This window comes from Danio rerio, chromosome 7, assembly GCF_052040795.2.
Source record: "Danio rerio strain M-AB ecotype USA chromosome 7, GRCz13ab, whole genome shotgun sequence".
Taxonomy (NCBI): Eukaryota; Metazoa; Chordata; class Actinopteri; order Cypriniformes; family Danionidae; genus Danio; species Danio rerio.
This window is the reverse complement of record NC_141027.1, coordinates 6422945-6445843: the sequence shown is the minus strand read 5'-3', so window position 1 is coordinate 6445843 and position 22899 is coordinate 6422945. Positions and strand designations below refer to the sequence as shown.

General features: G+C 39.3%; 1 protein-coding gene across 4 annotated transcripts in view; it reads left to right on the top strand.

Moving 5' to 3' along the window:
* Positions 1-294: 294 nt before the first annotated feature.
* kcnj10a (potassium inwardly rectifying channel subfamily J member 10a) overlaps positions 295-22899 on the top strand; it is a 41426-nt gene continuing 18821 nt past the window's right edge. For all 4 annotated transcript variants that reach the window (XM_087260394.1, XM_087260393.1, XM_087260392.1 and 1 more), the window contains exons 1-5: positions 295-831; positions 13102-13464; positions 15891-16102; positions 18239-18370; positions 18457-18634. In XM_087260394.1, coding sequence (XP_087116520.1) covers positions 13104-13464; positions 15891-16102; positions 18239-18370; positions 18457-18634 — 883 coding nt within the window. In that variant the 5' untranslated portion in view covers positions 295-831; positions 13102-13103. The remainder of the gene's footprint in view (positions 832-13101; positions 13465-15890; positions 16103-18238; positions 18371-18456; positions 18635-22899) is intronic.

Here is a 22899-nt window from a genome sequence, read left to right as displayed (position 1 = left end):
GTCAGTCCGAAAGTCGCAAATTCCGCTTGGGGGAAAGAAGGGAGGGGGGCAAATAAAAAGCCGCCGAGCTAATTGAACATCCGAGGTCGCATTTATACATAATAAACGCGTCCTGTGAACAATAGCAACATACAGTTCCTTGATTTCGACATATTTAAATCGAGCAGAAAAGTTTACAAAGGCGGAGGAGCTCAACAAAAGGGCTCTATTTACAGATGGAGACACGGGGGGTGGGAGGAGGAGCGGAGGGCCACTGAATTAATGAATTAAATAGTGCTGAGGCGCTGAAAGTACGTATTTACGTCAACAATGAAAGCCAGGACTGAGACGAGAGGAGGCAGTTTTCAGATAGAGCTGCTAACAAAAAGTTCTTGAGAAGTTCCACTTATAGGACAAGCCAGATAGAAAGAGAGCCAGAAGGAGGAGGAGAGAGACAGAGAGAGATATAGAGGACGACATTACATAATAAATCGGTAACATTCGACCGGCACTGACTGACACTTATGCTAACTTATTATTAGGGTCGAATCGATTTATACTGTATATAAGTTTAACTTAAAGTTAGTCTAAATACTTTAATACACATCCAAACGCAAATGGTGTTATTAGTTGTGTGATATTTGTTTGTTTGAATGACAAACAAGTGTAGAATTATGAGACCTCCGCGGCTAGTCGTTCTTTTGGCGCGAATTATGTTGACAGGAACGCGCGTGTGTATATTGTGAATTTTCGCCTCAGATTATTATTCCCTGATGTTTCCTGACACTGGAAATCAGGAGTGACTTGTACATCACACATAGAGAGCTCTGCATTGCAAGTCCTCAGTTAAAGGTAAGTGCTAAAGTAAAAACTAAGTTTTAAAATAGATGCTTAAGTCACTTATTGTGAGGCCTATTTGGAATATGTGTGCTGATATTGTGTCATAAAGATGTAAATGATCTCAAATCAGTGCATTAATTACTGTTTTTTATGCTTAAATAATGCAACAGTTCACCATGGAACAGGTGCAATCAAACAAGATGTAGATGACACATGTAAAAACATCATATTTTGTAGACAATACGGTAAAATTATATGCTTAAAAGTCAGTGGTGAATGTTGAGTTGTTCTGATGTGTAGCTGACTGGTTGCTTAAATGGCTTATTGTTTGTATTACAATACAGATTAAGTTAATTGTAAAGTTAATTTTTGTACTTTAATTGTATTACTTTGATAAAGAATTGAACTTTAATGTATGTTTTCATGCATAACAAAAATATCTTATGTTCATTACTAAGGAATATTTGATTGACATCCACATATTATGGTTTGATATTGGTTGTTTTGCATTGGTTTTGTCTTATCAGATGGATTTGTCTGCAGTTAAAACACTTTTTAGACATCTTTTATTACTGAAGTAATTGATGAAGTGTAAACTTTGTGTTTTTTTAAAGCACTGTAATTAGATGAAGTTATAGTTTGCTCTTTGTTGGGTCAAATATGGATAAACCCCCAACATTAAACTGAAATTAAATGACACGCATGGGTATATAAATCCATATTTGACCCAACGTTGAGTTATGCAAACACAGAAATATCCAGAATGCAGCTGCATAAATTACTGTCATTTACGAGCTTTAGAAAAACAACATTTACTGATGTGGAGATATAAAAGGGGAGGCTTTATCCGCCACTATCAAATCAATTCATAGACTGACTGAAAGGCAGCATCGTGTGGGTTTTCTTTTTCTTTTTTTTCCCTTGCTTTCAGCTGATCTGATATGCTCCCCATGGCTCTTTCTGGCAAACATCTGAACTGGCAGAAGTTTTTGGATTTCCTCTTTGGGCTTTTCCTTCCCTTTTTTCCACCTCATTCATTTCAACCTTATCATTTTGGACATTTAATCCGAGCTCTTCAATGAAATAAATGAACTTCGCAGACCAGACTGCAGCCTTTAACCACAAATGTCGATCTCTTAAGTGACTCTGCACTGGATTGAATGAAAAAAAAGTGCATTGGATCATGCTGAATAGAGCAAAGCAAAACTTTGTACAGCCTCAGAATACTGATGAGAGTTTTAATATCCAGTTTGTTTTCTGTCCATCTCTCGATGTCATTCTTTCCTCTCTCTCTCACACACACTTGCAGTGTTGTTTTTCAATGGTGGCTTTTGTCTCTTTCATCTCATCTCCAAACAAAAGGATTCTTGTGTGTACAGGACAGAGAGCGAGAAAGCAGGGGAACGAGTGAGGACAGAAAGTGAGAGGAAGAGTGAAAAAAAAAACGATGACAATTTGTAAACCCCACAGTGAAACAACATGGCCTCTTTAAGTGTCGTTGCTGTGTACAATTACAATACGAGTTAACAGTCTGCACACAGCTCGCTATTTGCTTTTGAAACGACAACAAAAATTGGTGCATAAACAGTTTTCATTCTGATATAGCTAATGTGTTGTTGCATTGTCAAAAACAGTACTTCAAAGCTTCTTGCAAAGCAGTGCAATAGTAAAACAACTAATAATTAAGCAAGTCGACAGTCTGAACACACCTCATTATTCTATGCTGTTAATTTCACTCCAAATACACAGTAGTTAATGAATTGTTTTTATTGTCAGATTTACTCAAACATTACTTAAAATGTCAATGCAATGCAATAGTAAAACAACTATTAATTAACCATGTCATTAATCTGCACACACCTAATTATCTCTTGCAGTTTTCACTCCAAATATAAATGCACTATTTAAATAGTCAAACTTACTTCAACAGTCTTTAAGAAATCCCATTGTAAGAAATACATTGTAAGAATAGTAATAGTCATAATTTTTTTAGTAGCTCATGGTCAACTTCATTAGTAGTTTATGAGATATTAGTATATAATAATTAATAAAGTAAAAAGTATATATATATATATATATATATATATATATATATATATATATATATATATATATATACATACATATATATATATATATATATATATATATATATATATACATACACATATATATATATATATATATATATATATATATATATATATATATATATATATATATATATATATATTGGGTAAGATTAAGGATAATAATAATTACTAATAAGCAGCCAATATGTCAATAACGTACATGCATATAAGCAACTAGTTAATTTTGATTGACTGTAGAGGAGTGGATCATGCATAATTTTTAATAAACAAGCAAGCATAGATAAATGCAACAAAGCAAAGATAAAGGTAAACTCTGTGCATGCTTTATGGTTTTGTATATGTAACTATAAAAATTACACTTCAAAGTCAACTCAGCATTGCATATCATTGCGATGTGACTACTGCGGATGCACACATTGCAAGATCAATGGTGAAGTGATATACATATATATGTATATGTGTGTGCGTGTGTGTTTGTATGTTTGTATGTATGTATGTATGTATGTATGTATGTATGTACATATACAGTTGAAGTCAGAATTATTAGCCCCCCTTTGATTTTAATTTTCTTTTTTAAATATTTCCCAAATGATGTTTAACAGCGCAAGGAAATTTTTCACAGTGTGTCTGATAATATTTTTTCTTCCGGAAAAAAAAACTTATATGTTTTATTTTGGCTAGAATAAAAGCAGTTATTAATTTTTTAAAAGCCATTTTAAGGACAAAATTATTAGCCCCTTTAAGCTATATTTTTTCTGATAGTCTACAGAACAAACCATCATTATACAATAACTTGCCTAATTATCCTAACCTGTATAGTTACCCTAATTAATCTAGTTAAGCCTTTAAATGTCACTTTAAGCTGTATAGAAGTGTCTTGAAAATATCTAGTGAAATATCATTTACTGTCATCATGGCACAGATAAAATAAATCAGTTATTAGAACTGAGTTAATAAAACTATTAAGAAATGTGTTGAAATAATCTTCTCTTCGTTAAACAGAAATTGGGGAAAAATAAACAGGGGGGCTAACAATTCAGGGGGGCTAATAATTCTGACTTTAACTGTATGAGCAATTCTATGCGAATGTCAACTTGATTTCAAGCAATGAAAAAAAAAGTTTTCAGTAAAATATTAAAACTCCAATATGATTTACCAAAGTCACACAAGTGTCAATTTCACATCTGTCACATCCATAATGGAGAGATGTCACATCCATAACGACACTTTTCCCTCATAAATGCAAAAAATGTGGAACAAAATAAAACACTCATGTTTTTCCTATAGAGAGCCAACTTTTAATCTTTAGATTAGCATTCTTTCTCTTGGGTTGTGCAGTTTATTTCATCGAATTTCCTCAAAGTATACCTTATACTGTAAACTCACATACTTTTTTTGCCACATCCATAAGGCATGCTTATTTCCCCTTATTTAAAACCTAAAAGTTGTTTTACAGATTGATATTGTTATGATCCCATTACTCTGTGGTTAGTTGTTTTGAAAAAATAAACAGATTTCTTAATATAATGTTAATATATAGTTTCTCTGTGAATTTGTTTTGAATTTTTAAGGCAAATGTCACATCCATAATGCTGGAATTGCTCATATATATGTCCTCACTCGTTCCCTGCGGCCACCAGTGCCATATCGCACTGCTACGAGTGTGATATTGCTTATATATATATGTATATATATATACACATTTATGTCGCAATATCACACTCGTAGCAGTGCGATATGGCTGTATATTGGCACTGGTGGCCGCAGGCCGAGTGCCTTATTGCCCCCACCAGTGCCGATATACAGCCATATTGCACTGCTACGAGTGTGATATTGCGTTTATACAACAGTTTGACGACATAAATGTGTATATAAAAACAAAATCAAACATGGAGAGTCTCAAAAACCCTTTTGTATGAGGAACTACTTTCTTCCGGATTCAAATCATAAGCTGAAAGTTAAACAGCTGTGCAAGCATCTTTTAAACTTTAGATCTGCAGTGTCTGCTTTTTGCTGGCTGTATGTGGGCGGAGTAATACAAAAAGGGTAAAGAGGCTGTACGGGTGCTGATATTACTTAAATATATATCACGGCTATCAGCCAACCAGATTCGAGAACCAGACAAAACTGTTATATAAATATATACAGTATATATATATATATATATATATATATATATATATATATATATATATATATATATATATATATATATATATATATATATATGTGCAATATATAATTTTAAATATTGTGAAAAATTTGCTATTTATATATTCATTAAAAACCATTAGAATTAAAAATCTAAAAAGAGTGAAGTAAAATAATTTAGTTTCAAATGTTTTCGTTGTTTTGCAATAATAGTTTATTTAAAAAATACAAACATGTAAATATACATGTTAAATGTAGTGTTAAAGTGGACCAAAACATTCCTCACAGTTGCCCTAAAACCAAAATGTGTTTTAAATAACACCAGTATTTCTATATTAACATATATTAAAATTCATTTATTTGATTACTTATGCAATAATAATATTTTTGATCCATTTCAACTTAACCAAGTATATACTGTAACATATGGCAGATTATACACACACACACGCACACATATAGATATATATACATACAGATATTATAAAATATAGATTCTTATATTCAGCTTAAAGTGACATTTAAATGTTTAACTAGGTTAATTATATATATATATATATATATATATATATATATATATATATATATATATATATATATATATATATATATATAGCTTAAGGGGGATAATAATATTGACCTTAAAATGGTTTAAAAAACTGCTTTTATTCTAGCTGAAATAAAACAAATAAGACTTTCTCCAGAAGAAAAAATATTATAGGAAATACTGTAAAAAATCTGAATATTTGAAAAATAAAGATTGCACAGGAGGGCAAATAATTTTTCCCTTAACTGTATATATCAGACATTTCCCTATTCATATTATAAATCAAATTCAGGCGTAGGTACAATGTATGCTTGTCTGCAGAAGTAATGTCCAGCATTTATGCATGTGCAGTCCGCAGATCTGAGGGTCTCTGAGAGCATGAGAAGTGCGCGATCAGTCAACGTTTGTCTGCTCTACGTACTGTATTTGTGTGGGCGAGTTCAGAGGTCAGCTGTGTGTACACTCGGCTTATAACACGTGCCCGCAGTCGAGAACCGCCTCCTCCAGCGTTAGTATTCAGAGCACAGAGATCCAGACAGATACCTATTCATTCCCTCAGCGTGAGTCCAGAGCCGGGTCAGAGAGGGGAGAGCGTATCGCATCTCCCCGCTACTCATTCATTTCATTTATTTATTTGATTTGGTGCGGAAGGCAGAAGCTGAAGGGAGACGGAGCTAAAAACTGGGACATTTAAACAAGAAAGGGCAGAATGAATGAGTTGAGTCTAGGAAGTGATTCTTGGACGAGTCTTGGAAATAAAGCTGTCAGCGTAGGGAAATATTGAGGCTGTCCTTTTTGTTTTTCAGGAGACTGCACTGGATTAAGTGCTTTTGTCTTGTTCATTCATTCATAAATTCATTTTCATTCAGGAGTAGCCACAGTGGAATGAACCACCAATTACTCAGGCATAGGTTTTACACAGTGGATGCTGTTCCAGCTGCAACCCAGTACTGGAAAACTTTTAGTCTTGATTCAAGTGTGAATATCTAACAAGCATTTTTTAGATTACACTTGTTTTTAGAAATAGTATTCTGAGTGTACCTCACACAGGTGAGCGGGCTTGACAAACCACCTGTTGAAAACATTCTTTCATCTGTGTCATTTTAATTAGGGATGGCTGACGTGAAACTGATGTTTCGAGACAGTGTTGAGATCCCGAAGCGAAAATGTTTCGAAACACTGCACCGAAGCATGATCTTAAACACCCAGGTCACATGACTAAGGTGATTCAAAACACATACGTCACGTGACTAAAGTGTTTCGAAACACCTGGTCACAATTCAAGCATTGCGATTCAAAGCATTGATCATCTCAGAAGGGTTTTACTGACAGGGTCAGACCGAATTTCTGTCTCTTAAAGCCTAGTGGGCTGTGCGTGTGTACAGTTACTGTGCTGCAATTGGCTTTTGGGTTCGAATCCCAACTTGTACATTTATTAATTTATTTTCTTTATGGCTTAGTCCCTTTATTAATCTGGGGTCACCACAGCGGAATGAACCGCCAACGTATCCAGCATATGTTTTATGCAGCAGATTCCCTTCCAGCTGCAACCCAACACTGCGATACACTTAAGATTTTTTTAAATCAAACTTTGATGCATCACTTGCTTTTGTGCATATCTTAAGCCCCTTTCACACAGTGATACCGGTAAATATCTGGAAAATTTCCGGGACGACTTTACCGGTATATTGAAAAAAGCGCTGTTCACACAGGCGAGGAGGTTACGGCAATTTTCCGGAAAAGAGCAATCACACATCCATTCCAAAATAGCGGTAAATTCTGACATCATTCACCACAAATGAGCTCTAAACGGCTGCGCTTGTATTTGTAAACATTTGACTAAATTACAAACTCTGTGGATGATCAATATTGTGAACAACTTTCGCAGGATCACTTTCGCATGTCGAGATGTTCATAATATGTGCGTGTGCAGGCGCTCATAGGCGCACGCAAAGCTTGAAGGTAAACAAACAACGGCTTATCATAAGCATCTCATCGATGATTATTTATACAGTTGGCATTAAGAAGAACACATAAACGTGATCTGACTAACTTCTAGCAGCTAAATGTGTCTGGAAAAATATTCAAAGGCTTTTATCCTCACAAACCGCGCGGACGTAAATGCGTCTGACTGTTGTGATTGGCTAAAGCAGACGTCTCACGTCAGCACGTTCTAGACGTGCACGCGCTTATTACGGGAATCTTCCTTCTGCATTCACACAGCGCAGCATTCCGGCAAATTGCCGGTAATGTTACAACTTCTCTTTCCGGAAAATAGCCAGAACAAATTTACCGGTATTTTCAAAAAGGACCTTTTCACACATACAATTTTCCGGAAAGGTCTGTATGTGTGAAAGGAGCTTTAGACAGTTTTACCATTTGAAGTTTATTACAATAATAATCACTAAGAACAGGAGTTGCTCTACAAAGATATTTTTATTATGGCAAGAGTAAAAGCAAAAAAAAAAAAAAAAAAGATTTTTTTAGAAAAAGATTCTTGTTTTTTAGATTTAGCTCGCTCCACAAATAAATAAATCAGTGTTAAAGCTATGACTGGTGGAAAAACATATTGTGTATTTGAAATTAATGACAACAGAACATGAGTTACTTTACAAATATACGTTTTATCACAAAAAAAATTTACAAAAATAAAAAATACAATTTATTTTAGATTTAACCCGCTCCACAATTCACACATTAAACTGTCTGGCTAGTTTCTGTCCTCTTCTTCTGCTAAAAAGGCAGTGATGGTCCAACATTCCTGCCCACTATCATCAATAAAGCCTAGAGAAACAGGCCATCATTATATTATAAACCGATATGTTTAAATATTCCTTCCCAGTTATCAAAGAAATAATTCTGTGACTTCATTATAGTTTTTTTTGTATCTATTAAACTGTTTTAAATTCAAAATTAGACAAAATAGATCAGTGTAAAAACCTATGACTGGTGTAAAAACATATTCTCATATCCACTTTGGCCATGGCCTCTTTTGGTTTTAATAAATGAATCTCTCAGGTTTTTCCAAACCTTTTAACAAAAAGTTTCTCCTTTCCCACGGCTGTTGCAATTTCTAGCCAAGAATTATTGATCATCTGGTTATCTCTCTGTTCATGGGTCATAAAGGTATGTGTACAGTCGTACTGTTTCAGACAAAATCTCTTCAGTGTTTCATATTTAACTCAAATCAGTTGCGGTTCTGCACGTACTCTTCGCTCAAGTCTCAAAAAATTCCCTACGCACCGCAGCCGAAATCATTCCACGCGCACCCAAAGCGAACCTCCGCAAACTCCGCGATGACGTCACGTTCACCGCATGCACTCAAGCGAACAAGCGGATACGTCGAGTATAAACCAGGCTTTATAGGTTCCCTTTAAGTACCAATTCTCACTATTAACCTGTGGCTTATTGCCTTTTCGATTTTTGAGCTGTTGGAGATGTTTTTATCCACTCTGAGGAAATTTTGAGGCTTAATTTGGCCTCAACTTTCTCTGTGTTTGTGATTTTAGTGATAAATATTACTTTGACCTATATTTTGGTGGGGCTGCATAGTGGGTAGCACGATTGCATCACAGCAAGGAGGTTGCTGGTTTAAGCCTCGGCTGGGTCAGTTGGTGTTTCTAGGTGGAGTTTGCATGCTCTCCCAGTGTTGGCGTGGGTTTCCTCCGGGTGCTCCGGTTTCCCCCACAAGTCCAAAGACATGTGCTATAGGTGAACTAGGTAAGACAAAATTGTCTTTAGTGTATGTGTGTGAATGGGTGTGGTTAATTGTTTCCTGATGAAGGGCACCTGCTGCGTAAAACATATGCTAGATAAGTTGGTGGTTCATTCCGCTGTGGCGACCCTGGATTATTAAAGGGACTAAGACGAAAAGAAAATGAGTGAATGAATGAATTAAATTCTTTGAAAAACGCTTTGAAAGTTTTCAAAATTTCAACAATTCACTCTGGTCAAATTGACTACCCTTTCGTTATGTAGTGGCTGTTTGTGCCCCATTGACTTCCATTATAATGACATTATTGATTGCTAAGCCATGATACCATATAATCATGCATTCCCGATTGTAGGTTTCCCTGTTGGAAAGAGGTCAAACGTGTAATTTGTACAGTTGATCAACAGTAGCAGTGCAAAAAAAGCTTAGTTTCAGGCTTTTATATGAAGTATAATGTGTGTGAGAGATCATTGTGCACTTGATATGTCTGAGAAAAAATAAAATAAGCAGCTCAGCACCCAGAATCTAGTAAAAACAGCGAGTGTATTTATGCACGCACACTATAATCTCTGTGAACTGCATTTAAAAGCCTGAAACTTTTTTGCACAGGCCTATCTAAATGAATAATGATGAGTAGGCCCACACGGAATCTGCGCGCGCAGATTTCCGCAGATTTTTTACAGATTTTCCGCAGAATTCCTGCAGATTTTTAGCCCATCATTAATTCAGTTTATTTACTTAAGTAAATGTGTAATTCTGAATTTATTCAGTTTTTATTCAGTAATTTATTACTTTTTATTTAATATATTAAGGTCTAAGTTATGATACTCCGCTGGACACTCCCAAAATAATTCCGCAGAAATCCGCAGATTTTTACCAAAATTCTCCGCAGAAAAAGCAAAAAACTTCCGCAAATTCTGTCTGGCCCTGATGATGAGTAACGATTAAAATCACATTTCGACAACCAACAGGGAAAACCACCAACAATCAAGAATGAAAGATCATTCGTTGACTTTCATCATGACTTTGGAATCAAAAATGTCATTATAATAGACGTATAGTCAATTTGAGCAATACACAAGGGTTAAAAATAATGTGTGATATTATGTGAAGTTTTTAAACTAATTTCGAGAGGAGCACGTGATATAATTGACTGCACCTGGCCAACTATCTACACTCATTAGTTAGCCAATCAGATCTATCCTAAACCACTATAAGTAGTCTAGCTAGACATTACTCCCTTATCTTCGTTTTCCGAAGAAACCCCCCATCCACCCCCTTTCTCCTCCTTTCCTCCTTTAAAAAGGGGAGCTCTCGAGAACCACCTGATCTCGTACTCCCCTCACATGCTCTATGGACCTGGCGGGAGCCCTGGGCTCAACTATCTCCGAGCTCAGGGTTCTCTCCCGGGACAGCATGACAAACCTGCTTACAGCTGTCAAGCAATATCTAAGTGTGAACTTTTGAATGTATATTAGTCATTTTCTCATTTCACACAGCAAAAACTGTACCTTAAAAAACAACAACAAAAAAAAAAACTAAGTGTGATGAAGTTCAACAAGAGACGCAGTATTCAGTCCACCTTAAAACAGTCAGTGTTTCTAAAGGTGAAGTGCTGAGAAATGTCATCCCCTGAGGAATGCAGAGAATATGGAAAACATGGTGGCGCTCTTTTCATCTGCGATTCCTTCCTGAGTTTTTTTTTTTTTTGTGCTTTTGGGACGGTGAATAAGTCGGCCTTTTCAGGAAACGGAGCCGGTCAGCGCTGATGGGCAGCCTTTAAATGAGAAAGGGCAGCTGCGTCCACTGCGTCAATGAGGGGCATTTAATGCGCTCGGGCAGCTGGAGGGTCTGAATGTGGAGTCAAAAAAAGTTAAATAAAGAGAAATGGACCACCAGTGTCGCCCCCGGACCCGATGCTGGCACGCACAATCCTCCAGAGGAAAGGATGCGCTCACGTGTCCGCGATAAACATCACTGTGAAAGCTACTTTGGCCATTTCTGCTCTTAGAGAAACTTCGCTAATGTGTCTCTAATGTGTCTCTCTTTACTTCAGAAAAAGCTCAGATGGAGATTGAAACTCTCGCTTTTCTTTGCCGTTTCTTCTAAAATGCTACTGGACGACCTAGATTTTTGGAGAACGAGATAAGGTGATGGGTTTCTCACATGCAAGCTTAACTGCTGGATGGGTTTTTCATTAAGAAGAACTGCTTTCAATGTCAGAGTAAAAAGATACAAAGTGCTTCTGTAACCTGAACTGATAACTGGAACTGTAAACTGAGCCATAACCGGAGTTATTAGGAAATAAACAAATGCCACTGGAAAATTCAGACTGACTAATTATGGTGCAATCGTCAATTGCTGTAGTGCATTTAGAGCAAAACTTGAATAGAAAGAAATATGCAGGTTGCATTTTACAAGTGTGTCTTGTCATTACTGTAGTGGACAGAATATAATAGTCATTTATTTTGGGGATTTTATATTTAAATGTAATAAACTACAATCCCAACTCGGAAAAGGTTAGGACAGTATGAAAAACGTAAATAATCTTTTTTTTTGAAATTTGTATTTCATTGCAGACAATACAACAAGCATTAACTAAATAAACACATCTTTCAATTTTGGTTCTTGCAAAAAAGTTGGAGCAGTACACCATTTACCACTTCGTAACGTTGCCATTATTTTTTTTTTACAACATTTTAAAAATGTTTAGAGACTGAAGACACTAAGTAATGAAGGGATTCATATGTAATTCTGTCCCATTTTTCCTGCAAACAAGTCTTAAAATGAGCAACAGTTTGGGGTCTTTGTCGCATTTTGGGCTTCAAAATGTGCCACACAATCTCTATTGGAGACAGGTCAGGACTGCAGGCAGGCCAGTCAAGTACCTGTATCCTCTTACTCCACAGCCAGGACTTTGTAATGTGTGCAGAATGTGGTTTTGCATTGTCTTGTTGAAATACGCAAAGGCACAATGTACTTTCTTAGCAATAATGGTAAACCAAAGCAGTTACCTTTGCTAAGGGCACTGACACAACCCAATACAATGACACACCCTGGCTTTTGGACTTGTTGCTTGAAACCGTCTGGATGATCCTTTTCTTCTTTGGTCCAGAGCACACAGCATCCATTTCTCCCCAAATAGACCTAAAATACTGATTTATCTGACCACAGTACACGTTTCCACTGTGTTCTCTGGCCCAGAGAAGTCAACGCTGCTTCTGGACACTGTTAACATAGGGATTCCTTTTGGCACAGTACAGTTTTCACTGGCATTTGTGTGTGTAACTATGTATTGTGGTACTTGGCAAAGCTTCGCCAAAGTAGTCCTGAGCCCATGTGGTGATACCGTTATAGATGATATAGTTTTAATATCTCATTTCTGATAACTGATTTCTTTTGTCTTCGCCATGATGACAGCACATAATATTTGACTAGATATTTTTTTCAAGATACTAGTATTCAGCGTAAAGGCTTAACTAGGTTAATTAGGCAAGTCATTGTATAATGATGGTTTGTTCTGTAGACTATCGAAAACAATATATTGATTAAGAGACCTTATATTGCTTAAGACTTTCTTTAGAAGAAAAAAATATTATAGGAAATACTGTGAAAAATTCCTTGCTTTGTATAGCTCTATATTCTGCATTTGCTGCTATTGCACTCCTGGTTAGACCTAAGCTGCATTTTGTTGTGTTGTACTTATACATGTGTAATGACAATACATTTGAATCTAATCCAATCAGAAATAAATGAACATCTCTCTCCTATCCCTACAGCTATGACTTCAGCCACGCCCCCTTCCTCCCGTAGCTCCTCCCCCCAGAAAGTCTGTCACTCCCAGACACAGACAGATGTCCTGAAGCCCCTCCTTGGTGGCGGAGGGGGCGGAACTTCCACAGGAAACGGCCCTGCAGCTCTGAGACGCCGGCGACGGGTTTTGTCCAAAGATGGGCGGAGCAACGTTCGAATCGAACACGTAAGCGGCCGCGGGACACTTTACCTGCGGGACCTGTGGACCACCTTCTTGGACATGCAGTGGCGCTACAAGCTCTTCCTGTTTTCGGCCACCTTTGCTGGCACCTGGTTTGTCTTTGGGGTCCTGTGGTACTTGGTGGCCCTCGTGCATGGAGATTTACTAGGTGAGGAGGATGTGCTTTAAAGGATTAGATGACAAAAAATGAAAATTATCCCATAATTTGCTCACCTTTAACAAGCTGTTATTGGTGTATATGACCTTCTATATGACTTAATTTTCGGTCAGAGTAGATTTACGTTTTATCCTGGCTCATCCATGATGTTGGATAGTTGTTGTTGACATTTTTGAAAGCACATTTTATTTAGTTTAAACATTAATTTTTGGTGCTTTGTTTTGCTCTTCAATTTGAATGTGAACATCATACAGACGTGGAAGATGCAATGGCGGTAAAGGTCTTTGCACATTGAAGTCTGAAATTTTTGTATGCGTTTTTTCGTCCTATTATCGATTAATACTTCATCATAGAAAATGGAGGGAAAAATTGAAATCAAATTTCAATCAATTGCACTGACCTAGTTTTAAAAAAAATATTTAATACGTTTTTTAACCGTAAACTCCAACTGCTGACTTCTGCCGGTGACCAAATACACGTTTTGTGCGGCTAACTTGACTTAACGTCCACTTAAAATGAAAATGTTTATGTTAATTAATGTTACAAGTTAATTAATTAATTAAAATAAGTTGTTTGTTCTGGTAACTTTCAGTAAAAGTCTGATAATTTGCTTTTGCATTTGGAGTGATGGTCCTTCTGTTGATGTCAACTTGAGGGTTTCCATAGCAACTGCATATTAATACAGTCTCTGACTGTTAATTTGCTATAAAGGAATGATGCGCAAAAGAAAGCTCCACCCCCTACTCAATAATCCGATTCAGTTGGGAGAACATCAATAACTCTCAGCAACTTCTGCTTCAGGTAGACTTTAAGATGCATTTTGTAACAGAAGCTCCAGGAATAGATGCATTTAGTGAACAGTTTGTTTACCATAGAAATCGACAGCAAAAAAAGAAAACTAGTTGGCATGGTATTACTGTATATTGCTATACGCTTATTTCTCGCGGCCGCCATTTTGAAGAACCAAAGCTAGGCTGCGGTGGGAAGAAACCCAGAAGTATAGGACCAGCACTGTAAACATTGCAGTAACATGCTGTGGACTACAAACCTCCAGCTGTTGCCGAGATTTCAAAATGCAGAAATGGTGTAAACCTCACTTTAATATCATTCAGTAAGTTCAATTCAAACAATTAAAAGAAATTTAGCATTAAACAACATCACAACCTCAGTGATACGCTTAAGTGTCCTCCTAGGCTTCAGTTTATGGCACTAGTTAAACATCATGGGGACGCTTTCCTGCATCAGCCTATGTAACCAGGTGAGTGATAAAACACTGCAGTCCTCTGTAGCACGCCCTCGTGTTGTCTGTAATAGTGTTGTCCTGGTACTGGAGTTTTAAACCCGGCTATTTCCTGCTAACATGGAAGCACTGCTGAGCGTGGATGACTCAACTGATCTTCCTGGCTGCTTCGCGCTCCAGTTTCTGTGTATCTGTGTTTGCACTCAGTTTACTGCTCTTCACCCAGAGCAAACACAGATACACGGAGACTGGATCGCTCGTTTTTTTTGTTTGTGCTCGGTATACAGCAGAGGGTGAACTGATGACCTTCTCTGCCAATCACAATCATTTCTGTTGAGCATGTGAACACAATGGCAAATCAGCGCTGTTTTAAGAAAGCTATCAACAGTGCTTTAAATGTTAGCGGGATATTGATGTTTTTTCTTTTAATTCAGTATCGTGACGAGTCTAATATAGTGAAAGAATCAGTTTATTAACTCGAGTTTGATTAATGGCATCTAAAAATTGTGTTTGGGAAAGAAAACATTAGCTAACTAGTGCCATTTCCCTTAACTTAGCTGAAAATTAGCTCTGATAACCTTTTTTACATTCACCATTCATTCAGAACGGACCTTCATGTCACCCAGAAAGCGGTGAAATTATAAATTTGTGTCACTTTCTCTACGCTGATAAGATATATAGCCAGCTACACAACATTCCTATGTAACCCCCAATGATACTTCCAGGTTTTCCGACTTCCGATTTCGCTTTTAAAAAAGGCGGCTGCGTGGAATCAGTCTATAAAGTATATTACCCTTACAATGTGACGTGTCTACCCATCCTTCATCATATGTAGTATTCGTCAGTTGCATATAACATGCATTTGGCCACCACCGGAAGTCAGTGATTGGTGTTAATGAATTAAAAACTATAAATATTTTTGTTTCAAAAACAAATTGATCTGCTTTACAAGACATGTTAACCCCTGGGGGGCTTTATTTGTGCACTTTTGGAAGCTTCAGAATAAAAGCCACTACACAACGCCACTACACGGCATAAATGAGTTAGGATTACATTTAAAAACTATGTTTTTGTCTGACTGATTCAATTTTTTTGGGTTGAATTATTGATTTAAGTTATTGTTTGACAGATGTTAGCAGGAAGCTAACCCGAGCGTTATTGCCATCTATCTCCCCAGAGTTTGATCCTCCATCCAACCATACGCCGTGTGTCATGCAGGTTCAGACTCTCACCGGAGCGTTTCTTTTCTCTCTGGAATCGCAAACTACGATTGGCTACGGCTTTCGCTGCATTACTGAGGAATGTCCACTCGCCATCATCCTGCTGATCGTTCAGCTCGTCATCACAATGGTGATGGAGATCTTCATCACGGGAACCTTCCTCGCCAAGGTATAGCTCTCACAATTGAGATAAACATTAATTTGCAAACCCAGGCGATTTTCATCAGAGTCGAGCAGAGTGAATTCGCAAAATTAGCTTAGATGGCAATTCATGGACTTGCAAGCCATGAATCCTACTTGCTACTCTCCACTGCTCCACATTAGAGCTGCACAATTAATCGTTAAAAGATCTTAATCCAGCATTTCTACGATTCTGCCAATCATAACTTCAAGTTCAGGAGAGAAGAAAAGGCGGCTGCGCGAGTCTTTTCATTGTTTCACACACGTTGCTCAATGACATTGACACCCCCAAATGATGTTGAATGAGTCACATACTGTATTTATAAGGTATAACTCACCCTAAAATTAAATTTTTGTTTTAATATCATGATGTTTTCGCGATCCGGAAATCACACGTGACGTGAGCAGCTGACCATGAGCTGTTATCAAAGAGAGGGCGGGCGCGCGCGCTCTACTTAGTGATAGACGCGCGTGCGTCTACTTTAGTGAACAGAACCTGCATATGTTGCGAGTAACAGGTAATACAGTTGTAAATAATATTTAGTTTGTGGCACAGAGTGATCGTTTGGGAGCCGTGTGTGTAGTATGAACAGCACTTAGCAGTCAAAATGAAACCGAAAGTGTGCACTTCATTAAAATGATCATATCGCACTTTAGAGTTATGATTATGACAAGCATTTGATGTTTTTTTCTTTCATAGCGAACACACAGTTGTGCATGAAAATAAATGTTTACAGTGTCAGTATAACTACTCTAGCCTATATATTGTTGAATATAATCTGATAATGGCAAATGTCTGATTTTACCAGTGAATAAAATTGTCTAATATGACAGACTGCAAGCATATATCTCAAACATAATAATTCAATATCACAATTATTATAAGTAGAACAGAATTATTTATAGAAACCAGTAGACCTACACATAATATTATTATCGAGGTTGTGCCATATGTTTGTTTTTACCATATCTTTATTTTACGTGAAGTTTATTTATAAACTAATTTCGAGAGGATCACGTGCTTATGATTTATCACGGCCGGTCTCGCATTTGCTAATCACTATCTTCCAATCATATGAGTCCTAAGCTACTATAAATAGCCACAGTTTCCAGTTCACTTTATCTTCGTTTGGAAGAAACCCCCCTCCTCCCCTATTCTCCTCTTTTACCTCTGATTGGGCGGCACGGTGGCACAGTGGCTAGCACTGTGAGCCCCACAGCAAGAACACTGCCAGCCCTGGTTCCACAGGACTGGTGGGTGTTTCTGTGAGGAGTTTGTATGTTCTCCCCGTGTCCGTGTGGGTTTTCCCCGGGTTCTCCGGTTTCCTCCCACCATCCAAAGACATTCAACATACATAACAATCAAGCTTTTGTCTAATCCTTTGTGTTCCCTTAGCTACCGCAGCAGGGGAGTTCTGAGATCCTCCGAGCTCAGGCTCCCCTCTCGCTCTGCCAACGGGAAGAAGCCCCGGGCTCGAGGAACCCTTGAGCTCGGGGCTCTGTCCTGGGACAGCATGCCAAACAAGCTTTTATAAATCATCAGCTAAGTGTGAACTCTTGAAATCTACAGAATCGTGATCTTTATTTTAAGCAAAAAAAAAATCGCGATTCTCATTTTAGCCAGTATCGTGCAGCTCTACTCTACATTATTATACTGTAGTTGCTATTTTGTTTATCATGTAGCTCTTTGTGTCAAGACAACTACAGTATAAAGAAAAGTAGCTCCACTTTCATTTTACCCTGGTGCATCATCTTGTTCATTGCATGAAAGTAAATCTGGGCAAGCTCGAGCGCCTCCAAGTGGTGTTTACTGTAACTTCAGCAGCACCAAGGAGCCAATCTGATTGGTGGAAAAGATTTTAAAGCGGCACGTTAAAAAAACAAAAACAAGCATGAGGCATTTCTTTAAAAATGATGCTTCTATGCCTGCCGTTTTGCGCATTGGTGTGCATGATCACATTGGCGGCCTTTGTTTAGTCACAAGACGTTGAAAGTCGATGAAAAGCGCGAGCCTTTATTCTGATTAACCATGCAGCCCTACGAGAATTGGATTCATGTTTAGATCTGAACAGTCTGATAACCTGTATAATTCTTTCAGACCTAATGTTTATTCTGCAATATACAGGTAGCTCGGCCGAAGAAGCGTGGCGAGACGGTGAAGTTCAGTCAGCATGCTGTGGTAGCCAATCATGAGGGTCGACCCTGTCTCATGATTAGAGTGGCCAACATGCGCAAGAGCCTGCTTCTGGGCTGCCAGGTGAGCACATCTTTGAGGAAATGATGGTTAATTCCATTATCATTTGCACGGTCACATAAGATTAACTCATATCTCTGATTGCACAGGTATCAGGTAAGCTACTGCAGACGTCGCAGACTAAAGAGGGGGAGACGGTGCGTCTGGACCAGAGGAATGTAGCCTTCCAAGTGGACACATCTAGTGACAGTCCCTTTCTCATCCTACCCCTCACTTTCTACCATGTGATAGACGACAACAGCCCACTGAGGGCATGGGCCGCCAAAGGTATGGAAGCCTGGGAGAATGAGATTGATTACTGGAGCAAAACAATGGGATGTTGGGTCCATTAATTAGTCCACTTGAAGAAGTACATGTAAACAAGCGAGTGAACTGGAGCACTGCTGAGTGCACTGAATGGATGCTGTTTTGTGTTTCGCTGCTTGATAAATCCCTCAGAGGGATTCGTTTTTCAACTTCTTGGTCAAATCCATTGGTAGTTGTCTATTAGTAAGTATTTGTTTTCTGCATTTTGATTTGTTTATTTGATTTATCATTTGATTTCTGTCATGTATGAAAATATTCATTTAACAATTAGATCATTTAATTTAGAAACGTACACTGATAGGATTCCTTTGTGGACGTCGTATTGTTGTCAGACGCATCAATTCATTTGGTGTGCAAACTCTCACAGTGCATTATGGGTACTTTCTAGCCATTGAATGTAGGTGGGTTGTTCACTTATTATTGTGTTGCATTGTAGGAACTGATGTGAGTATAGGGGTACAGTGGGTATGGGGATTGCCTAATGAGGGTCTAGGGGTACAGTGGGTATAGGGATTGCCTAATTAGGGTCTAGGGGTACAGTGAGTATGGGGATTGCCTAATGAGGGTCTAGGGGTACAGTGGGTATGGGGATTGCCTAATGAGGGTCTAGGGGTACAGTGGGTATGGGGATTGCCTAATGAGGGTCTAGGGGTACAGTGGGTATGGGGATTGCCTAATGAGGGTCTAGGGGTACAGTAGGTATTGGGATTGCCTAATGAGGGTCTAGGGGTACAGTGGGTATAAGGATTGCCTAATGAGGGTCTAGGGGTACAGTGGGTATGGGGATTGCCTAATGAGGGTCTAGGGGTACAGTGGGTATGGGGATTGCCTAATGAGGGTCTAGGGGTACAGTGGGTATGGGGATTGCCTAATGAGGGTCTAGGGGTACAGTGGGTATAGGGATTGCCTAATGAGGGTCTAGGGGTACAGTGGGTATGGGGATTGCCTAATGAGGGTCTAGGGGTACAGTGGGTATGGGGATTGCCTAATGAGGGTCTAGGGGTACAGTGGGTATGGGGATTGCCTAATGAGGGTCTAGGGGTACAGTGGGTATAAGGATTGCCTAATGAGGGTCTAGGGGTACAGTGGGTATGGGGATTGCCTAATGAGGGTCTAGGGGTACAGTGGGTATGGGGATTGCCTAATGAGGGTCTAGGGGTACAGTGGGTATGGGGATTGCCTAATGAGGGTCTAGGGGTACAGTGGGTATAGGGATTGCCTAATGAGGGTCTAGGGGTACAGTGGGTATGGGGATTGCCTAATGAGGGTCTAGGGGTACAGTGGGTATGGGGATTGCCTAATGAGGGTCTAGGGGTACAGTGGGTATGGGGATTGCCTAATGAGGGTCTAGGGGTACAGTGGGTATGGGGATTGCCTAATGAGGGTCTAGGGGTACAGTGGGTATGGGGATTGCCTAATGAGGGTCTAGGGGTACAGTGGGTATGGGGATTGCCTAATGAGGGTCTAGGGGTACAGTGGGTATGGGGATTGCCATATGTGGGTATAATGTAATGTATTGTGTATTTATATAGTGCATTTATTGTGTATGGTCATATACCCAAAGCGCTTCACAATCATGAGGGGGGTCTCTCCACACCACCACTAGTGTGCAGCATCCACTTGGATGATGCGACGGCTGCCACAGGACAACGGCGCCAGTGCGCTCACCACACACCAGCTATTGGTAGAGTTGAGAGACAGTGATAGAGCCAATTCGGTGGAAGGGGATGATTGGGAGGCCATGATCGTAAGGGCGGATAGAGGGACTTTGGCCAGGGAACGGTATAATGGGTATAGGGATTGCCTTATGTGAGTATAGGGGTATAGTGGGTATGGGGCTTGTCTAATGTGGGTATAGGGTTACAGTGGGTATGGGGATTGCCTAATGTGGGTATAGGGTTACAGTGGGTATGGGGATTGCCTAATGTGGGTATAGGGGTACAGTGGGTATGGGGATTGCCTAATGTGGGTATAGGGGTACAGTGGGTATGGGGATTGCCTAATGTGGGCATAGGGGTACAGTGGGTATGGGGATTGCCTAATGTGGGCATAGGGGTACAGTGGGTATGGGGATTGCCTAATGTGGGTATAGGGTTACAGTGGGTATGGGGATTGCCTAATGTGGGTATAGGGGTACAGTGGGTATGGGGATTGCCTAATGTGGGTATAGGGGTACAGTGGGTATGGGGATTGCCTAATGTGGGTATAGGGGTACAGTGGGTATGGGGATTGCCTAATGTGGGTATAGGGGTACAGTGGGTATGAGGATTGCCTTATGTGGGTACAGTGGGTATGAGGATTGCCTTATGTGGGTATAGGGGTAAAGTGGGTATGGGGATTGCCTTATGTGGGTACAGTGGGTATGAGGATTGCCTTATGTGGGTATAGGGGTAAAGTGGGTATGGGGATTGCCTTATGTGGGTATAGGGGTACAGTGGGTATGAGGATTGCCTTATGTGGGTATGGGGTACAGTGGGTATGGGGATTGCTTAATGTGGGTATAGGGGTACAGTGGGTATGGGGATTGCCTTTTGTGGGTAAAGGGGTATAGTGGGTATGGGGATTGCCTAATGTGGGTATTGGGGTACAGTGGGTATGGGGATTGCTTAATGTGGGTATAGGGATGGCCTAATGTGGGTATAGGGATGGCATAATGTGGGTATTGGGTTAGAGTAGGCATAGGGATGGCCTACTGTGGATATAGTGTAATAGTGGGTATAGGGAAGGCCTAATTTGGGTATAGTGGGTATAAGGATTGCCTAATTTGGGTATGGGAGTAGGGATGGCCTAACGGTTAGAGATTTGGACTTGGGATCCAAAGGTTGCAAGTTTGAGTCCTGGCACCAGCAGGGATATTAAAATAAATATCCATCTCAATAACAATCACGACTGAGCTGATTCCATTGAGATTCCCTGCTTAGGGTGTTTGTTCACGGGTCACTTTGGATAAAAGCTTCTGCTAAATGCATAAATGTAAAGGCCAAGCTTCGGCCATCCCCATTCCACAGCAGTCACATTGCTTTTCTTGTAATGCAATTTTCATCATCAGGAGTGTCTGCAGACATCCTTGCTCATCATCAGCATGCATCCCAAATTTTTCATCCATGTGGACAGTGCAAGTTGAAGCAGAGCATGGAAAATTAAGTATACCTGATCATTATGCCTTGATCCGTCCTATATTTCTTACTCTACTGTAAGCTGAACTGGTGTCATTGTAGCTTAGCTGGAAAAGAATGGTGCTAGCAATGCCAAGGTTGTGGGTCAAGCATCTGCCCAATGTGTAAATGTAAAACAGTACAGGTACAGGTTGAGTTGGTGCAGCCTTCTGGGTCTTGCACCACTGGCTCACAGACCATTCCTTTTGGGATTGAACCAGCAATCATCTGGTTACCAAGCATACAATTAGATAGTTTCAAAGCAAGTCAATGTTGCAAACCTCACCGACAAATGCCAAAAAATAAATTCTTTGACTTGTATTTCATTGCAGACAATACAAACACAAAATAGTTATTATATTGTGTCTGGTCAACTTAATTTCATTCGTAAACACACAAGGATTTAAGATGCTGATGACTGTTAAATGCATTATGACAGTCTTGTGAAAAGGGTCCAGGTTTTCATTTGTGGGTGAACTGTGCCTGTAATGGACTTTAGCTTCTGGGTGTTTGTGTGCAGAGGAGGCGCTGTATGTTGGCAGATGAAAACTGTCATTAGGAAACACCTGAGAGCAGGGACCGTGTGGATAAGCTCCGGCCCCCAAGTGAGAAACGTGAAACAGCAGTGTGGGGAAAGGTGTCAGACACACCAGAGGAGCTCCGTTTCAGCACAGAGGTCACGGCGGAGGCAGAAAGTTCAGGCCGTTCTGGCACTCGGAGCACACACTGGTGCCCTGTTTCCACTGACACTTCACACCTGAATCAAGTGCGCGTGACAGGCCAAAGTGGCTCAATTTATGTTTCCATTTTGCCGCTACTAGATTAATCATGAGGGTAAACGTGAACTGGATTCATGCATTTACTGTTTGTCTGGGCTACACTTGCCATGCCTAGGCCTGTCACAATAATCAATATGGACTTATCACACAACACATGGACATGACCCTCAATCATTTTCAGTGGTGCAATATATATCGCCCATACATTAAAAAAACTAGTGACATTGGAACTGATCTCTATAGGAGGTGTTAGTATGGTTAATCTATAGTAGTATTTACTATAAATTACTAT